Source organism: Rissa tridactyla, chromosome 1 (genome assembly GCF_028500815.1).
Source record: "Rissa tridactyla isolate bRisTri1 chromosome 1, bRisTri1.patW.cur.20221130, whole genome shotgun sequence".
In the NCBI taxonomy this organism is placed as follows: domain Eukaryota; kingdom Metazoa; phylum Chordata; class Aves; order Charadriiformes; family Laridae; genus Rissa; species Rissa tridactyla.
This window is the reverse complement of record NC_071466.1, coordinates 33,565,724-33,586,192: the sequence shown is the minus strand read 5'-3', so window position 1 is coordinate 33,586,192 and position 20,469 is coordinate 33,565,724. Positions and strand designations below refer to the sequence as shown.

The following is a 20,469-nucleotide window of genomic DNA, read 5'->3' as shown; positions in this document are numbered from 1 at the left end:
CTGAGATAGCAAAACACTGGAATGTATAGATGCACAGAACAACTTAAATGTATGTACCTAAGTCAGTGTGAAAATGGTCTGTGTCCTTACCAGAAGCAATGTGTTGAAATTTCAAAATCAACTTGCATTTCGAAGTCCTCTTCTTATTCTCTAAATTTTCTGAGGCAGACAGGTTTCCCTCTTGAAAATGCAACAGAAATCAGTAGTAGCTATGACTCTTTAATTTAATAGAGATTTTACTACTTTTAAGATAATAATTTCAAAGCTCACCTCTATAGTAGAGTTGATAAATTTTTTTTATTTTTATTTTTTAAAGTATCTCCCAGCCTTTCTTAAAAATGATTTTCAGCTTCTGGTGGGAGGGAGAAAGATGTTTGGAGATCTGTGTAACTGGGATTGGAAACTTTATTTAGTCTGTCTGACCGTGCTGTGCATCTGCACTGTTCTTCTTGCACAGACCTGTCAATCAAAACACACTTTTAGGTGCTTTTGCTGTAGGTGTAGCTGAAGTCTTCATGCCTGCGAGAGGCAGGTTTTACTCCACATCTATACAGTTCGAGCATGTACTGCGTGCTGATGGCAGGAAATGGTTGAAGTAAAAGTATATGAAAGGCAGGTTTAGGAGAAATGATTAAGCGGCAGTTCAGATTTGTTTTTCTAGAGCAAATAATAGGAGAAGCTGTAAAATTCAATGGACTTTCAATTGCGTCATTCTCTGTGTAATGTGCGACCTTTACACACTCTGGAGTTTGAGGACTGAAAGGAAACATTTTGGGGAGCTTCTATAAGCTTGGTCGTTTAAGATTCCTTGGAGGGAGAGGAAAGCTTCCAAGTCATCCCAATCTTCTCATATTTGCTGAAGCCATAGAAAGTAAACAGTACCAAGTTCAACATGGTTGCATGCAACTGCAATAAAACTGTTCAAATACTCCAATTAAATCATGCACAATGCTAGTTCATGGCATGATCAAGTTTTAAAATGAGTATGATGCCTTTTAAAACACTGATCAGTGACCTTCTATTTTGAAATTGCTAAAAGAGATACTGCAACTTGGTTTTAGGACTAGCAGAAAGAATTTGAAATGCTTTTTGTGGGGAAAACATATTGGCAAAATCTAAGTTTTCTGTGGGAATATGTGTCAGTGAAACCTCTTTCAAAAAGACCAACTGAATTTAAAAAAAAAAACAAACAAATGAATATTTGTAGACACTAATTTCATTTCCTTAACTTTCAGGAAGTAAAACTAGGAGCAAGAGACTTCAATTTTCTCAAAATAGGATGTAAAACATAGTGGTTTCATCAGAAACATTGAAACTTTGGTTTTGCTCTGTTTACAAATGATGGAGAGTTTCTCACAATGAAAATTCAGAGAGCTTGAATAGAGAAGCGCTTTATTACTGAAGGATTTCACATTTTTGTTGTGGAAACAGCAGGATATTTGTAATTTAATGAGATCAAGGGAAACAGGTTTTGATCATTTGGTAATTTAATGTACCTTTTCAGCCAAGTCAGCTTTACTACTTTGTTGATAGGTGCTCTTCATGTATTGTCTGATGTCACTGATCTATTACTTCAGGGAGAGTCACGTACGTTCTTTTCTGCGCGTGTTGTGGTTTTTAATTATATGCCAATAGAAATACAACCGAAAAATAAGTGGTCAAGGAGCAGGTGTTGCACAGAGGAAGGAGACAGCAGAGGCTATGCAAATTTATTGATTTTCATAAACACATTTACTCCCTACACTCAGGAGTATCTGAGCTGTTGCGGTTTGGGCTGGGTTGGCCAATGACAAGACAACATCAAAAGTCTTCTCAAAATTGTGGTATCCTTTTAGTATATGTTACTTCAATTTTCTCATTTTAAAAGGAGGGTTGACTTCCTTATTATCTTTATGAAGACCCAAGATGCACATGCCCGTGTCTCAGCTGGGCAAACTTGCTTTTAAATCCCCAGTTGGGTGCATGCTTCTCAGCCATCAGGGCTTTTGTAAGGCCCTTCTTCTGAGGCAGCTGGTTGCCCTCATGGGTCTGGCAAGGAGACTCCAAGCCCAGTTCTGGCTTCAGGTTCCAGAATGGGTGGGCAAAGGGGCTCCAGATGGGAAGACTGGATGCTCGGTATGGATCCTTCACTGCATAAATGTGTAGCACAAGGCCTTCCCACAGGGAGGGAAGTTTTTGCATTGGTGCTATTCAAATGTGAAGTAGGGGATCTAGTATGTGGTATTTCAGGGAAAAAAACAAACAAACAACCAACCCATGATCTTTGTCTTTTTATAACTGTTGATTTTAAAACTTGAACAAAATTAATGCTACTTTCCTAGGTCTCTGTGAAGTCACCCAAATAGAAGTGGTCTAAGTTTTAAATGCAAATTTGTGTTGTTTCCCTGGTCTTCAGCAGGATCTAACTTACTTTTGTACTTCAGTGCTAAGGCATTTTTGTCCAAAACCATGTTTTCTCTAAAGTCACTTACCTTTACATTCTACTCTAGTAGTTCATGTAATTCAGACAGCTAAGAAAAAAAAAAAAAAAGGCTCAGCCCAGTTTTTAACAAGTTTGAAGGAAGGTAAAAATGTGAAGGTTGCATTGGCAAAAGAAATTTTATGATGCTGTCACCTGGCTGCATTGCAACTCTCTAGGTATCTGTTATTTGTTAGTCAAATAATTCAGAGTGACAGCGTGCCGTTATTTCCATCCATTCTTTCTACTATCCCCCAAACCGGCGAGGGGAATTAAAGTAGCTCATTTTATATGAAGTAGTGACCAGCATTTGTCCTCCTGGACATCCAGCAATCAGACATTGTATATTAGGCCATTGTATTTACATAGAAAAGTATTTAGTCTTGACCTTATGTTGTAAACTGGAAACAAAGTGTTTTAAAGCACCGTAAATCAGTAATTTCCTGCATCATTCTGCTCTAAATATCTAAGGGGAAAATATTCTGCCTTCCAGCATGTTTTTCCGGAGCCTGAGCTAGCCTTCACTGATCAGTCTTCAAAAAAGACCATGACCATGAGGAAAGGCACTGAATATCGTGTCTTACGTTATTTCCTGTAAAATAATACTGGCCTAATCTGGGGAATGTTAGCTCGAGCTTCTTGCAGATGTTGCTGAGGTCCAAGTGATCATAGCTGTGGCTATAGTTTACCACATAGACACAATAACTTAGATCTTACATAAATTGCTTCAAATTTTTTGCCCTTTTTTACTGTTTTTGCCTTTCTTTCCTAGCTCAGCTACATCTTTTGGTGTTTAAAAAAAAAAAAGTTGAAGCAGATATATTACATTGTATTCAGATCTCTTCAGTCTTTTTTTGAGGATCCTAGAGTAACCCCATGGATAGTCCACATCTCTTAGCGTAAGACACTTCTGACTCCATCACGTACTGAGGGATATTCCTACGTTTGACAGCATTAGTTAAATTTTTTTCATCTCAGATCCATGAAAAGCTAATGCTGACATACTAATTTTAGAATTGTTTCTGGTATGCTTATACAAATTTACAGTTTATACTGAAGGAAGCCGGCTGATGCTGTAGATCAGTTAAATTCCCCTCAAGAGGAGGGGCAGGGGAGTGAAGTGATAACCAGAAAAAAGCCAGGGCGGTAAGGGGATGAGAACTTTTTTATCAGAAAGCACTGTAATATCTGCCTCTAGACCTGGCTGCAAAACTTTGAGAGAAAAGTAGGAAAAATGTTTAGTAAATGTTAAAATACTAGATGTGTAAAATTACAAAGAAATAAGTATGAAATGGGTGTAATATAAAAAAAATATAGACACCAGTGTCTTCCAAGTTTTTGTTTCATATCTTTTCAGATAAGTTATTGAGAAGTTTGGGGTGTTTTGAGTGATTTTGTACTGCTCTGTATCACACTCAAAATTCAATTACTTTTTTTCAGATTGGGAAGAATGTATTTTTAATGAAGACTTAAACAATAGCCCGAGACCTTTTTTTTTAATCTTCTCTTGTTAATCTGATTTCCAATGCACTGCTCCTTACCTCTGTTATACTGTATTTTTTTCTGATTGTTAAGTAAGGCAGAAATGTTTAATTGAAGACATCTTGTTAAATTCTGTCAGCTGAGGGCTCAGAAGTCCTGCACATGCTTCTGCTTTGAAAGCTAAGCTCAACACGGTGACTGCCGGCTTTTGGCTGCCTCGAGCAAATACTAGGTATAGACCAAGGTAACTGAGCTTGAGATGTTCTGTAATGGTAGTCACAGGAGTATTGGCTCAAATCAGGATGAAAATTCTTGAGGGATGTGTTTATGCCCAAAATATTGTTATACCGATAGTTTTGTTTCAACTTCAGTTTTTTCTTTCTTCTTTGTCATGTGTAACTTTCTTCAGGTTGAAATATTTTCTAAAAGTGGTTGATAAATCCTTCGCATAAAACGGTTTTCATGCTCGCATTGCCATGTTTTATTATGAAGCATGGCATATTTTTTTGGAACTCTGATTTCTTTGTCCTATTTTTTTCTTTTAGATTATACAAAGCATATTGCAAGATATTTATAGTCCTTTTTGGTTTTAAATATCATAGAGCAGTCTGCTCTTAATGGTTTCAGGACACGTACCATCCCCTATATAATATTACTTTTTCTGGAGAACTGGTCTTTCTGTAAGTGCTCATCCACATCCTCTGCACCTTATCTGTTGTATCCTTTTTTGTTCAACTTGTAATTTATTGACTCCTTGGTGACTTTGGTTAAAAGATACTATCTTGCTCTTTCAGAAACTGCTGTCTACAAAGTTTCCTGGCACACTTAGCACTTTTGGCTGGATTAAGAGAATTGGTGGTGGTACATTGTACCTAAATTTGTCTAGCTAATTTGAAACTGCAAAGAACAGGAGACTTGAAACTGAATTACTAGCTTTAACCGAAAATCTCAGAGGCACTTAGTTGACATGTCTCCGCTTGGACTTGGAAAAGTAATTCCTGGAACTGCCCTTAATTGTTGTTCTGGGAACTGGGACAGTGTGAGTCAATTAGAAATGAAACTACTAGAAAGCTGTGACAGTTGGTTTAATTGTTACCATAGTAAATAAATAAACAATTTTCCTTTACTGAGATAGGCATTTTGTGACCCAAAAGTTCTTCTGAAGAAAGTGCTTGAGTGCTGTTTTGCTCCTGAGTTTAATATTTTTTCATATATGGAAATAACTATGGAAGTGTTCTTAATACTGCGTGATGTCAGTTAATCTAACCGTCTGTTAAAGCATCTCTTCTCTACTTCCTTTACGGAAAAAGTCTTCACACTCTGTAGTGTTTTCACAGTTTAAGGTGGTTGATAAATTCTCTACCTCAAGATTTTTGGCAGGACATTTTGCTCCTGACTGATACATAATTTTCAACAGTCAAATGGTTCACATCAGGTGGGGTTTAGTTTATTTATTGTATGTGACTTCTTGTGCTGAGAGGAGGAAAACTCTTATCAGTTCAGTTTGCCTTTTGAGACCTTTGACTTTGTCTTAAAAATCTTGGGAAGTAAGATTTGTCTAAGAACTCGTGATGTTGAAGCCTGGTTACACTGGGGAGCTGGGCAATAAACATACTAATTACTTTAGATACCGATTGTTTCTATAGCACCACCACCAGTGCAGACCACACACCCACCTGGGAGAGGCTTGTAGCAGTTGCTTTGGGGAAAATACATGTGCAGGATGAGCCTACAATGCTGTTTTGCTTAGATAATGTTCAGCAAGAAATACATGTAAGGATTATTGTAGTCTGTAGTGCTTTGTGGACCTGTGTGTGCAGTTGCTTTCTGAAGTAATGTGTATTTTTCCCCATTCACAATGTTTTGTAGCCATTACTTCCACAGCTGAACACTCGGGCTGTGTCCAAAACTAGTTGATTTTGGCTTTCAGTCCTATTGCCTGATAACTTAGTTTGGTGACTCTCATAATCCATGGGCTAGTATACTGGCATAATGATTACTCTGTTTTATTACTCTGCTAGTAATTCTTTAAGTGTTGACTTTTGAGCGTGGAGCTTTTTATTTTTGCTTTTATCATCATTGATTATTACAGCAATTTTGTCATCCAGTCATTTAAAGTCACGAGGTCTTTTTGCAATGAGTTTGCTTTTCCTAAAACTGAATAATTATGTGCTTCTGGTTGCCTTCTCTTTCCTGTCCCTGGCACATTTTCTTGTCATTTGTGAATGTTAAGCAGCAGCAGTCCCATCAGAGAGCATGAGACTTCACTAATAACTTCTCTCCACTGTGAAAATTGACCATTTATTCTTACTTTCAGTATCTGTCATTTAGCCAGTAGCTGCATTCCCAGCTGCCCTATGGCAGCACTTTTCTTTAAAGAGCCTTACCTGAAGGAGCCCGTCAGAGCCCCTCATCTGAAGATCTGGAGATCTTCTGCAGGATCACCCCATTCAAAGATGCGTTGACCACTTTAGAGGAGAAACCTGGGAATTTGTGAGGCATGACTTCCCTTTGACCGCCCTGCTGGAAGGCGGTGCCTCATGTCATCATCCAGCTGGTCGTTTCTGTAACAACAACAAAACCACAGGTCCCTGGACCAGATCTCCAGCTCTGCTGACACAAAGAGGGGTTGGGGGGAGGGTGGAGCAGGTTGATGGAGAAGTTTGGGACGGTGTCTTTTGATGGAATACTGGCTTGTACTGACTTGGAGTATTTGTGTAGTTGAGGCTTTAACGTGCTGACTATTAACTCCATAGTTACTCAGTGAGCCTTTCTTTTTCTTTATAAAAGGCACTAAGTTGTGTGTGAGTCTTGAGCTGAAAAACTGCTGAAGAAAGTGATGCAAGAGCCTGCTGCAAGCCGTGTAGTAGCAGTCTTCCCAGGGTCATCCGGAGTAGTTTAAACAAAATAGTTGAATAAAAATGTGGTTCTGCTTGTAGACTATCTTTCAAAACTCCTATCAAAGCGATTTCTTTTAAAAGTTAGTCTTACAGGGTTGGCAAATAGGAGCAGTCTCGATGACCACGGTTCATTTTTCTCTTCAATATTCAACTGGTGATTGGTTTGCAGAGCTACAAAGCAATAGCTGTGTCAGTAGTTTCCCTATTTGCAGAGTGTTATCATCAGTCTTTGTAATATTTTTTGAGCATACCAATAGTATTAGTCACTATGTTAACACAGAAGGGCTATCATCTTTATGGTTAAAATTTAAAAACTTCAGGGAGGGAAAAAAAAGGAAGTTACTGGAATCCCTGGGTCGTCGTTGAATTTGTTTCATTTTTTAATTTAGCTCGACTTTGCTGTTTTTAAAAGCAGCTATCAGCCCAAATATCTCACCGTTCCTGTCAACTGTTTGTCTTGCTGTGTTGAGTGTTTTTTCATCTCTCCCCACACCTTCCTGTAATTTCTGGGGAAGCCACGCATGTGGTGGGCCTCTCAGAAGTTTGGTGGCTGTTTTCACATGCATCCTTCCCCATTGCTAGGAAGCATATCTTGATGACGCTTTTGTATCCTGCATTGAGGTGATCTCAGGGACCTTGGCTGAGAGACCCTGTAAAACACGGGGTGTTGGTTAATATAAAATCAGCTGGTGAAGAGCAATTTTGGGAGTGGAGGGATTGAAAATTGTGGTGTTGATTATTCTGAAATAATGTCTGAATTCAACCAAGATGTGTGAGGTCTCTCCAGCGGCTTTTGAGGAAGCCTAGATTATTGCAAAACTGTAAAGAGAATGGATTTGTAGCATCATTTAAAGCTACCCAAGCTGTGGGCTGTGGTGACCTGGCTCTCTTCCTCCGACTGGAGAGATTTGAACTCCTTTTTCGCTAGGCCTTCAAATAGCTTTTGGTAGGAAATCTCAGTTTCTCCCATTAGAGATGCTTGATTTCGTATAAATAAGTATCTACATTCACGAGAGACTGCCTGAATCTGTTCCACATTACCACAATGGGTCCTACATGCCAGACCAGAAGCAGTTATACCTTTTGCTGGTGCAGTAACTGTTTTATTTTTTTTAAATTTTATAAGAGACTGGAACATGAGAGAACTGAACTTGAAAATTCGGAACAGGCTTGAGGCTAGGACACCCATTTTCAGGTCAGCTACTTCATGTGCTTTGGACAAGGACTTAAAGAAACCAAGGTTTCCATGATTTGTATGTGTATCAGCGTGTGCTTGTCACTTCCTCCGTAGTTTATTACTTTCTAAGCCTTTTGCGTGAGGAGGAAAAGCGTGTCAAAATACCGCTTTTAAATGACCAGAGCTAATTAACAGTCACTGTTTCTTTTCTGCCTTTTTTTTTCTCCTCTCTGCATATTATGCACTTAGATAAAAGGAGATCCTCACAAAGCTTAATGAGAATATTACTTGATCTTCAATGCTAGAGATGAGTACGGTAGGAATAGGGCTTGTATTAAACATAAATTTGCTCTAAGGAGTTAAAAGCAGATCTGCCAGTATTCTTATATGAATTATACCATTAACACTGCAGTTGTTAATGTTTTTCTTTATAAATTTTGTAAGAACAAGCCCTTAATTTATATAACACAACTCATATGTATGAAATTAAAACATGGTCCTTAATCTTGTTTTCTCATGGTAAATACCGTTTAAATTTAGACTGTGTGAAGTGTATTTTTGTTTTGGCAGGCCTAAATTATTTCATAATTCTGAATACTAATTGTGACGTGAAGCTTCTGAAAACACAATTGCAAGCAAAAGTCAGCTTTCTGGGTGTGAAATTCTGTCATGGGAAAGAGGGCTGCAAATAGCTTGCTCCAATCCAGTCCTTGACTTCCATTCCAAAGCTGTCAATTCTAAATAGGCTTTGGTTTGCCTTGCAAAATCACAGCCACTTTTAGCATATTATGAAGGAGAACATTTCTTAATGTTATGTATTGTATTGACTGATTCAATAATTTGAGGTTGTCTTGATTATTAAAAAAAAAAAAAAAACCAAACAAAAAAAAACAAAACACAAAACCAACAACAAAAAAACCAAAGAAAAACCCCAAAACAACCCCAGGGGAGCTTGGCACTGCTGATAGTAAAGCTGCTTGGGGACTTCCTCTGTAGTCAGTGGAGGACACCCAAACCCCAGGGTAGCTATTCCCCGTATCTAAGGATTTAGGTCTTTTGTTTAATCTTTTCATGGAAACCAAAGTCCAGTTAAACGTGTTGTTGGGACAAAGGTGATGTGAAGCTCAGGAAGCTGGGAAGCACCTGTGTGTCCTCTAGTTTCACCGTAGCCAAATAAAGATTAGCCAACAAGAAGTTCTGCCTGTTTTGTCCGTAAAAGGAGCTTTCAGATTGAGGGGAAAATCACCGCAGATGCTCACGATGCAGGTTTTACTGCAGGGAAGCGTCCTGCAGAGCCTCACTTAATGAACCCCCACTTAGTTCACAGAGTTTAGCGTTGCAGTGTTACAGTTAGCCCTGGGTAGTGTGAGAGGGGACCGAGTCAAACTTCAGTCTTATTCTTCATTCTGATGCCAGTGGCTCTTTGACCCAGAAAAATTTTATGCATTATTTGCTTTCTTCCTTCTCGCGCTAATAAAATGGTGTGTCTCTAGCCATCACAGGAAAGTCTCAAATGAAAAGCAGCATTTCACTTAGTAAAATTTATTCTGTGGCTGCATCTAATAACATTAATCACTTACTGAGCTTTAATTTAAAGTAAAAACTGCAAAACTCCTTTCTTGTGAAAGGAATGCATTGGAGGTGACCTGTTGACCTGAAGTGCTGCTTAAAAGCTTTAAAAAGCAATATAAAATTTGTAAAAGATAGTGTGAATAATGTCGCTTTAGAAAAAAGTTACTGATAAACATTCCTATTTGATAAAGCTGGACCTGGGGGTTAAAGTTACTTTGTGACTATTACTTAGAGGACTGGTAATTGTCTGGTTAATGACATTATATTTTGCTCATTCAAGCGAGAGGTAGATTGTTGAATACCAAGTAGTGGGACTAAAACCAACCAGAGTTTGCCCTGATAAGCTTGAAAACTCCCTGCAAGCTGCAGATTGCACTTCAGATTCATTAAACAGAAGTCTCTTTCGTGTTTAAATATGAAGAAAGGAGGCAAGGTTGTAATTAAACCCACCAGTTTTGCAGTGTGGAGAGTAGATGGATTTAAGAAAACTCATCTTTGTATATTTCTACATTATGGCATACTTGGTTTTGCTTGGTTTTTTTGTTTGTTTGGTTTGGGTTTTGCTTTTTTGGTGAGGCACCAGTCTTGTCAGTGTAGCACCTACTTCTCTTCTCCAGTCCATGTCTGTATATTTGGAAAGCTACCAGCGAGAGTGGTAGGTGTCCCCCGGGAGAGAGCACAGAGGGCTTCATCTAAAGTCCTCAGCTCTAAGGTGGAAATTTTGATTGGCGGAACACCCACCGTAAATTTCACCAGGTGTGAAAATTAAATAAACTTCTCCTGCTCATGCAACTGCAGCGCTAACAAAGCTGCTGCCGTCGGGGTAGGCAACGTGACTGTGGTTTGCCGAAGGGCATGTGTTGAGTCAGTGTTTTCACACATCCCACCATCACTGATGCTGGCTGGTCTGAGCTGCTGGGGGCCAGATGGGTGACAACACCCTGTTTGTCTTGACGCATTTTTAACTGCAGCGTCAATTGGTATTTGAGGGAGCCAAAAAAGATGTATTGGACTGGCAGCATCTTGCTGCTCAGTCTACATAAGATGATGTTTCCACACAAAGAGTATTCTCTTGCTAACTGTGGTTCATCTAACTGATGGAAAGCAGCAGTAGGTTTCATAAATTCCTGTAGGGATTGAACGGGTTGTCGTCAGTAAATGCAGGACATCTCATACTCTCTGTTTTCAGCTCTTTTCCTGCTTTGCTCCCAACCTTCGTGGTCTTGCTGCCATGACTTTTGCTTGTTCTGGCTCTGCTTGTGGTTCTCTGCAGAGCTGTCTTAAATCTGGTTTTGCTTTTTCTGTTAACTTTCTGCTGGTTTAGTGCATCAAGCTGACTTACTTGGAGGTTGGCTGATTGTCAAGGCTGGCAAGGAGAAGAGGAGGAGTGGAAATGATACAAAAGTAGGCAGGTCCCTTCCGCAGGTAGAAAGCTACTGTGTCGCCTCACCTTGTCTAATGAAATCACACTCTCTGTAGTGAAAATTGGAGCAGGGTTGAGAGAGGACCTGGAACTGCTGGTCTCAGGTGCCAACTTCAAAAATAGTAACTTTTGCTTCTGTTTCTTGACCTCTCATTCCACTTTATCAAACCCCTTTTCCTCCTACCGATGCTTCATTAAGAACTCTTCTTTCCCAGTCATTAATAGCTAAAATGTGAAATGAATGAAGCAGGATTCACTCTTAGTCAAGGAATCAAAAGATGTTTCAGCAATGAATTAGTGATTGCTGTGAGAAAGAAACTTGCAGCCTTCAGAGCGTGGTGAAACACTGATGGGAACAATAAAAAGGAAGAGGCCAAGTGGCTGTAAGAATAAGAAATGGAGAAGGTCATGCATCTGCATTTCCAGCAAAGAGCTGAAAGAAGCAAATGAGAAGTGCATGCACTCCTAAGTCCAGGGAAAGATGATGCAAACCAGCCCAAGAGCTGATCTGGTTGAGAAATAGTGGAGAAATAACTATGTGGTTATGAATCAGTAACCGATGTTTTTCTGTTGTGGATGGAACAGCTCCAGTATTGCCAAAATCATAATTTAAAAATTACATGATGTGAAAAACTGTAAATCTCAACTCACGCTCGTCTTGTTACTCTGAATTTTTAGTTGATGCACTTCACAAGAAAAGCGTTCTTTTTTATTTTTAGAAGTAAGGCTAAATGAGGAAAGTATCAATGCTAGTTTTGATTCTAGTAAATCTAGCCTAGTTTTACTCGGCCTTTTCTTATTGCCTTAGCCAGGTGATGCAGCTTGTTTTCCATGTGTGCTGTGCTCCCATTTGTTGTTGTAGCTCCAGGTTTGTCATCTGTGCCGTCGTATTTTAATATTAGCAACATGCATTTCTAGGATCAAAGAGACCTCGGACAATTGGACGATGCATTATGTACAAAGTGTTGAGCTGATTGATTTTACTGCTGTCTTTTGGGAGAGATCATTTGGAGGAAAAGGCTGGATCTTTGGTTTTGCCCACTTCATTCCCAGTCCTATGGACACTGCTTTCCACCCGAGAAGGCAGGTGTTTGCTAATCAGATGTTCTTCTGTTCCTTCTGGAGTTCTGATGCTGCACTGTTGCAAGGCAACGTTGTGCTCAAGGGTGATTCTCCTGTTTAAAGAAAATAAAAAAAAAAACCCCAGAAGGCGGCCACCCTGTGTTTTCAAAATTAGTTATAAATACAGTGCCAAAATGTTTTCCCAGGCAGTCTTGCTGTCTCAGCATAATTCTACTCTGTACATGAGATTTTGTTTCTGCAAGCCTGCTGTTATTACTAATGTCAGCAGTAGTACTAATGTTGCTCCAGCCAGAACTATCTCCGTTCCACTTACATCCTCTCTGCATCACCTCGTGGTAGGTTCAGGCTTATTCCAGCTTCACTGCCTAAAGTACTGGTAATTGACCTACAATCAAAATGGTTTTTGTTTTTGCACACAAGGGCAGAGACGTAATGCATCCAGAGTGACTATAACTCTTGTCAGAGGCAGCTCTGGAACGTGATACTGCAGAGGCTGAAATAGTCCCCAGTGCAGTCAGATGAGTTATAACCATGTTTTGTGTATTATCATATGTAAAATATTGGGTGGATGTTGTAGCAGACGTGGATTGACACTAGGTAGAGCAGTAACTTTCAGTCACCGACAAGATTTTGAGGGATTTTTTTGGAAATGTGACCTTTTATGTATTTTCTTCTGTTGTTTGCTCTTCTTTTCAGGAATGGCTCTTTAGTAGGAAGTAATAAGAGACTTTAGAATACAAATATGTCTCAACTTTGCAGTTGGCCTATATCTAGTGAACTGCTATTAAAAGAGAAAAAGTGGTGTATTTAATAGTTAAAATTTGTCAGTTAAACGGTTAAAATTTATCTGGCAAAACATGAGTGTTCTGAACTATTTCAAAGCATTAATCTTCTGGTTAGCATCATATTTTGGGGGTCGTTTTTAGAGAAGAAGGAACAAAATCTATCCAGTGTGGTTGTCTGTTCTCAGCAAAATGTACTGTTACTGTCCTTTTTCTAGGGGTCACCTCTGTTTGATCTTATCAAGCAGTCAAAAGAACGAGAAGGCCAAAGCGATCAGCCCGAGCCCACTTCCACTCTCAATCTGCCTCTCCAACATAATCACACTGCAGCAGACCTGTAAGTGACGTGTGTGCTTGAGGTCTAGTAAAATGTGAAGTTAACGTTGCCCTTAATATTTAAATCCACTTGTATTCTGTTTTCCTACTTGTTAAGCTTGGTACTTCGGTTACGCTGAACTGTTGTGTTTGCTGCTGCTTATTATACATGTAAATTTAGCTAAATCAAATTTTGAAATAATTTTTTTTTTTTCCAAGCCCTATCAAACTTGTAATTGCAAACTGTTATATTACTTGCCTGGGAATAAGTAAGTCCTTTTATCAGGTTTTTAATCAATAACTTGAATTTTTAGTTCCTGATATAGGAATAGCAGGTTACAGTAGCAATTAATTTCTTCTAATGAGGGAAGAGTTCCTGCAATATTATGCCTAAAAATTTGTTCCTTTATCCTGTGATGTTAAGTGCTTAATGTATGTTGAATTTGCAGTTACCTTTCTCCTGTGAGATCTCCTAAGAGGAAAGCATCTGGACCTTCTCCAAGTGCTACTTCCACCCCAGATGCTCAGCCATCTGTGAACCCCCAAACACAGAAACCACAGAAATCTACCTCCCTCTCTCTGTTCTACAAAAAAGGTTTGTTGCTTCTGTATATGCTGAGATTGCAAAGTTACCTCTGGTTATTTAACATTTTTTGCGTTCTGGAGCTCAACGTTTCTTAAAAGATTGTAATAGAATCTGTACTAAACACTGTGCAAACCCTCATCTGCCTCCTGAGAAACAGTAAAACAGTGCCAGCGGGTTAATGCATGCACTCAACACACTGCAAGTGCGAACTGAAAACTTACCTACTGATTGTAAGAATGGCCATATGGACTCAGATGGAGGGTTCTTCTATCGTGGCATCCTTTTTCCAGCAGTGAGCATAAATAGGTGTCATGGGAAGCTTAAAAACTGGGCAAGCATATATGGTGCTTCCCTTGAATGCTTTCCCAAGTTTTGACTTTATCCACCTTGGGGTTTTTCCTGGGCTTAGTAACTCTCAGTAGATTCATGTTCCAAATGCTTGTTCAGACTCTTTTTGAATTGAAATAGACATACGTGAGCAGCATTGTTTGGTGGGGACTTCTGTGTCTCTCCACTGCCTGTTGTATGTAGGATCTTCCATTTATTTTGAACCTGGTTTCTACTACCTTCCTGTGATGGCTCATGCTCCTTGTAGTGGGAGGTGGTGAACGTTCAATTGCTGTCCATCCTCCATCGTGTTCCTTTTATCTTGTATACCCCTATTATTACGATTTCAGTTTACTTTTCTTCTCTGTTTCTGAAGTGTATCTGCTGGCCTATCTTCGACTACGTACCTTGTTCTTTCGGCTTCTCTCTGAACATCCTGACCTGGAACCCTTGATCTGGACTCTCTTCCAGCACACGCTGCAAAATGAGTATGAACTTATGAGAGACAGGCACTTGGACCAGGTAACATTAACAAAAAAGTTTTTTAAAGTTTAAGAAGACTCTCTTGAACAAAATGTTCCTTATACTTTTTTTTTTTTTAGCCATTAGGAATTATTTCTTTATTGATCACTCAAAGGAGAAACTAAATTAGAGTGAAGTCTATGATCTCAGGTTTTTTTAAGTACTGGCACGCACTTACTATGGAATCTTCAAATACCATTTACGGCTATTTTCAAAATAATGAAGACACCCCAAGTTTTCTAATAATTTGCATAAGAAAATACTGATTTTTTTCTTTGGGAAGACAACATGTGTGGCTGATAAATGTTTTGTTATTCTGCCCTAAAATTGCAGCACGTGAAATGAGTTTGAGAAGATACTATCAGCTCCAATTAGTTGATTGTCATACAGAAGTGGAGGGAACAGTAGTTGACTTGTGTTGTGGGAAGTCCTCATGGAGTTGCGTGCTAGTTTACAGAGCACCGTCAGTAGTACGAAGCTCATCAATTGATTTCTGAACTTGAAATGAAGAAGCTGAATTCAAGAAGCTGAATTCATTTTCTGCGTTTCTAGTTGTCTTGTCTTGTTTCTTTAACAGATCATGATGTGTTCCATGTATGGCATATGCAAAGTAAAGAATGTAGATCTCAGATTTAAAATAATAGTTTCAGCATACAAGGAGCTTCCCAACACAAATCAAGAGGTATGGAAATTCTTTAATGTTATCCTTCCATAAAAATGTTATAAGCTAATTGTTTCTCTCTGTTCCTCTAAACCAAAAACAAGGCATGCTTGAACACAGAGAAAAAAACTGCTTCACTGTATCTCAGTTTTGTGGAGGACAAAACTGTCTCTAATGCTAAATGTCTCTTTAAACATCTCGCACAAATAATTTGGTAACTTTCCTCAGAAAGCAAGTGTCGTTCCACTTTTTTACTTAGAGCTACTACATGATGGGTTATGATTCTATTTGAAGATTCAGGTCCAGTGCTAATAAGATTTTCAAAGACAACCCAAGCTCTTTTAAGAGTTACCTTAACTCAGCGTTATGGGGAGATAAGCAGGTAACTTTCTGTAGAAGCTTTCAATAGAAATAAAATATCAAATAGATATGTACGGTTATATATCAAGCAGGGTATATATGGATTAAAGTTGCAGGCTTAATTCTGACACTAAGTCATCCCGTTCTTTGTAAAGGCCTTACTGTACTTAAATCTTTGCACAAAATGTTAAATAAATCAACAGAAAATCAAACAGTCAAACAGTTAATTGAACCGTAGGCATCCTTTTGGTAGCTGAATTTCTCATAGTGTATTTGTGCATCTTGGCTAGACTCTAGACTTCTGTTTCCATGCCTAAAGAACTATTTAATCCACATCAGGTTGGTAATGATTTCCTTTTTTTTTTTTTTTTTTTTAGCCTTGCAAGGCATGCACAGTAGCAAAGCCTTTTTTTTGGCAATTGTACACGTGAAAATAAATGGAGCTTAAATTTGGAAAAATGTTGTAAAACTGCATTTGCACGAAGGGGCTTTGCCATTTAATTAAGTAACGTGCCTCTACTGATGTTCACAGATGTTTTGGAAAAAAGAAATAATTTAAAACAGTTCTAAATAGTAGTTACAAAGGCTTGCGTGTGATACACATGCCATCTTATCTAACACGGATTTTTTTGAATGGCTTTGAGTTTGTCAAATGTAAAATTGTCATCTGTTGTTGTGGTTTTTTTTTTTTTTTTTTTTTTACTGTGTCTGATTTTCTCACCCTCTGTAGACTTTCAAACGTGTTCTTATCAGGGATGAGCAGTATGACTCCATTATTGTCTTCTACAACTTAGTGTTTATGCAGAAGCTGAAAACGAACATTTTGCAGTACGCCTCCAACAGGGTAAGCTGCTGGTTGCGTTCAGTATTAATCATTTAATAGAAGCGGAGTATATAGACAATACAATCTTATGATTATTTTATTATTTCTATAGCCTCCCACTCTGTCACCTATCCCACAAATGCCTCGCAGCCCTTACCAGTTTTCCAACTCTCCTCGGCGCGTCCCTGCTGGCAACAACATCTACATCTCACCCTTGAAAAGCCCATACAAATTCTCCGATGGGTTTCAGTCACCCACAAAGATGACTCCAAGGTCTAGGTAGGTTGTTGACGAGCATTTCTTTGACTAAATTAAAGGTATTTTGGAGATTTTAGTGGAAGCAAATTAGAAAACCGCACAGTCTAGTTTGTCAGTAGTCTGTGGCTATTATACCTTTTCTGGTTAATGTATTTGGAATCTTTATTCACCTTTGAGCTCTTTTCTGTTTCAGTTGAGTCAGTGTGATCAAGGAGTTTGGGTCTCTTTTTTTAGAATAATCGCATCCAAGAGGGGTTTTCAGACGTCATTGCTTAAATGTTGTTGGCTTTGACTTTGGATCACACTCCTGAAAAACACAGATGAGCTTTGTAGAGTTGTTTAAAGAGAAAATACTTTTTTGGAACAAAATGCATCAGAGGATTTGTTGACTGAGCAGAACGTTTCAAACTGTTGGTCGCTGGTTCCTAGCAGATGAGGATGACAGCAAACGTGCAGGTCTCCAGTGGGTTTTTCAAACTAGGATCAAGCAGGTCCCATTGCACCTGGCCCACTGTGTACAAAAGTTAAAATATTATTGCGTATTTTAGGTTGAGGTCTTGCATGGTTTTGATTAGCAAACGCCTAAAGGTAGTGATGAAAGGATGATTATCTGGGTACCCAGCACTGAAATGTCTTCCTGATGATAAGGGATGGACTTCGGGGGCTTCTGATTCTTTCAAGAGGGTTTATTTTTCTCTCTGTATGGTAGGGTTGATTTGGCGATTCAGCATTCACTGGCCCAAATAGAAACATGAGCGGTCTCAGCACAGTAAAGCGCGGTATGGGTTTGCACTGTTAATGCAGAGAGAGAAAGAGACTTTGTTAATGTTTGGTGCTGAACGGCGCAAATTAGTGGATGCTTCTATCATTGTTAAATGTAGATTAATCTTAAGTACTTCTCTTCTTCATTTGGCAGAATTTTGGTGTCAATTGGTGAATCATTTGGGGTGAGTTTTCACATTTTTAATGTCCGCTCTTGAATGCGTGTAACTTCTGGAGGAATGGGGGTAGCTTGCTGACACCTGTAGAATCGGCCAGTTGAGTGTGTCTCATTTAATGTGGTATATTATGGAATCTGTAAGTGCAAAGATTCCAGGGGTGTCCTCTTAACTCCTTTCAAATACCCAGACTTCACTTTTAAAGTGTCTTGCATTTTATTTTAGTTGCTTTGAAAAACTGCAGAGTTTTAGAACTCCTAATTTTTAGTGGATAATTTGGAAAGTTTGAGTAGTTTGAGGATTTATTGGCAATTCTTTCCTTATTTTCTTGCAATTGCAGACTTCTGAAAAGTTTCAAAAGATAAACCAGATGGTGGGCAACAGTGACGGCCAGCTAAAACGCAGCGCAGAAGTAAGCGCCGCTCCTAAGCCACTGAAGAGGCTGCGCTTTGATATAGAAGGGCAAGACGAAGCTGATGGAAGGTGAGAGATCGTTCTTGGCTTTTCGGGAATCTTACACGTATTTGGATCTTAGGGCCTTTCATCCTAACTTCATCCTGACATCCTAACTTCTGTTAATTCCTGAGCTTCAGTAAATACATGAAATGAGAGAGGATAGCGTAATACTTCTCAGTTAGATGTTTTGATGTCAGAAGGAAGGATTTATTCAGTGCCAATACATCCAGCAGCCCGGTGCTTCTGCTGAGGTCTAAACCATGCTGTTGTCTTTAGTTAGTCTTTTAAAAAACAAACTCCAAATTTTTTAGACATGCGAAATCATGAAAACATAGAAATGAAACACCTCTTGAGTTTAGTGTGGACAAAAAGAGAGTTTGTATCTTTGTAAGAGAAGGCGATAGCGGTGAAATGAACTAACCTTGATTTTAAAGTTAGGTCATGAGGATAAAAAAGGGTTTATTTTTTTTTTTTTTTAAATTCCACTTAATTGTATGCTTTCTCTCTGCAGCAAACACCTACCCCAGGAGTCCAAGTTCCAACAAAAGCTTGCAGAAATGAGTGAGTATTACTTTTTTTCATTAACTGCACAGCGGTGAGTGCCTTGGGTAAAACAGTTTGTGCCCACTCAGATAAAAACATTGCTCAACTCTGATGTCATTTTGGTAATTTGCTTAGTATTTTCGTACTTGCTCCGTTTAATCTTGAAAATGCAGATTATAAAATGGAAATCCTGAAAAGCCTTTTTGAGGATGTTAAACGGCACAGCAGCATAGAAGATGCGATATTACATGTGAATAAGAAAATGAGCACGACACATTCTTCCTAAACATTAGAATTCTTGAAATGGAATGAAATGCTTGCCAAGGCTTCCCCGTTTGCTGTAACGACAGACCCTTAGCTGAGAGCTTGCAGATGGAAATCACTAGTAATTAGCAGCAGCTTTTAGTTGACCAGAACACCTTTTTAGGTGATTACAGTATAGTCAAGGAAAATAATATACACAGGAAAATTGTATGTAATTTTGTATGTTGCTTTTCTGTCTTTTATACTGAAATGCCTGAGACGGCTTTTTCTTCTACTGTGGATCAGCATTTCTTTCAGATTTTATGGGATCACTTTTCTGTTTTTTCAAATTGAAACTCAAATCTGGCTCATGATAGGCAAAACGGCCCCATCCCCGCATCTGAGTTGTGTTTTCCACTCCCGAGAAAGGAACACACTTGGTCTGACCGGGTGTTCTCACTCTCTGGTGGAAGCTCAGCTCTGGAGCTCAGCGGATTTGCCCATTAAAAATTCTTCCCTGGCAAGCGTTTGCTCATCAAGATAGGTATGAGTACGGATCCAGGCACCTCTCGTTTATTTTAGGGCAGGGAGAACGCTGCAGCGTTTCCTTGCGGCAGAGGTGAAGAAGGGATGTTGTGTCTCAGGTCTGGTTGTGTTAGCGCGTGTCACTGGGGGAAAAGGCATCTCCTGGGCAGGCCGGCGCTGGGATGCGGGCGCTGCTCAGCCCCCAGCATCTGCCTGGCGGCAAGATGAGACCCCCATGTGACGCGGTCCATCTGCCCGCCCTCAGGATGGAAACCGGCAAAGTGAGGGTACAGACGCCACCAGAATTGAGTGGAGTGAATTTCTTAAGATGTGTGAGATTGAGCAAGAATTGCTGAAGCAACTCAGAATTAAGTGTTCATTTTTGAATGAGGCGTTGGTTTTGAGTCATGTACTTCTATGCCTTGTGCCGTTACAAATTTTTACAATAAACAATCACGTCGGAAGTAATTCTGAAGAAAACAATTGAATTTCATTCTTGGTTTGCTTTTTGTTTGTTTTCTTTTTAGCATCTACTCGAACAAGAATGCAAAAGCAGAAACTGAATGATGGAAACGATACCTCAGCCAGCGAAGAAAAGTGAGATTCTTCTCAGGAGCAGGGGCTGCACTGCGGGCCCTCTGATATTGTTTTTGGTTTTACAGCCTTCATTAATTGAGTTGCTTTTTTAGTTGCTTTTTATTCTGAAACTGCTAGTTGAAAGCATTTGGACTTTTTAAATTTTTAAACGGTGACGTTAGAGTCCCGTACCTCAGCAGGTTCAGTATTTCTTTCCTGTGACAATGTAACTTTTTTTTTTTTTTGTTCAAGACTGAAGGCTTTACATCAAATGTACAATAATATTTTATACAACTAATCAGTTTCTTTCCTTTCAAGATAAATAAAATAGCTTTTAAAAGATTTTATAGTTAGTAGTTTTCTTTTATTAGATGGGAAGGTGACTTTGTATGGTAATGGTGTGCTGCTGTATCAGGCTTCCACCGTGATTCTGCAGCGGGTAGAAGCAGAGAGATGTAC

General features: G+C 39.1%; 1 protein-coding gene across 5 annotated transcripts in view; it reads left to right on the top strand.

Moving 5' to 3' along the window:
• The window catches only part of RB1 (RB transcriptional corepressor 1), an 82,542-nt gene extending 62,190 nt beyond the window's left edge, over window positions 1-20,352 (top strand). For all 5 annotated transcript variants that reach the window (XM_054188828.1, XM_054188826.1, XM_054188829.1 and 2 more), the window contains 10 exons: window positions 13,096-13,214; window positions 13,642-13,787; window positions 14,482-14,627; window positions 15,205-15,309; window positions 16,379-16,492; window positions 16,584-16,750; window positions 17,646-17,676; window positions 18,008-18,150; window positions 18,635-18,684; window positions 19,962-20,352. In XM_054188828.1, the coding sequence (XP_054044803.1) occupies window positions 13,096-13,214; window positions 13,642-13,787; window positions 14,482-14,627; window positions 15,205-15,309; window positions 16,379-16,492; window positions 16,584-16,750; window positions 17,646-17,676; window positions 18,008-18,150; window positions 18,635-18,684; window positions 19,962-20,035 (1,095 nt within the window). In that variant the 3' untranslated portion in view covers window positions 20,036-20,352. The remainder of the gene's footprint in view (window positions 1-13,095; window positions 13,215-13,641; window positions 13,788-14,481; window positions 14,628-15,204; window positions 15,310-16,378; window positions 16,493-16,583; window positions 16,751-17,645; window positions 17,677-18,007; window positions 18,151-18,634; window positions 18,685-19,961) is intronic.
• Window positions 20,353-20,469: the final 117 nt, after the last annotated feature.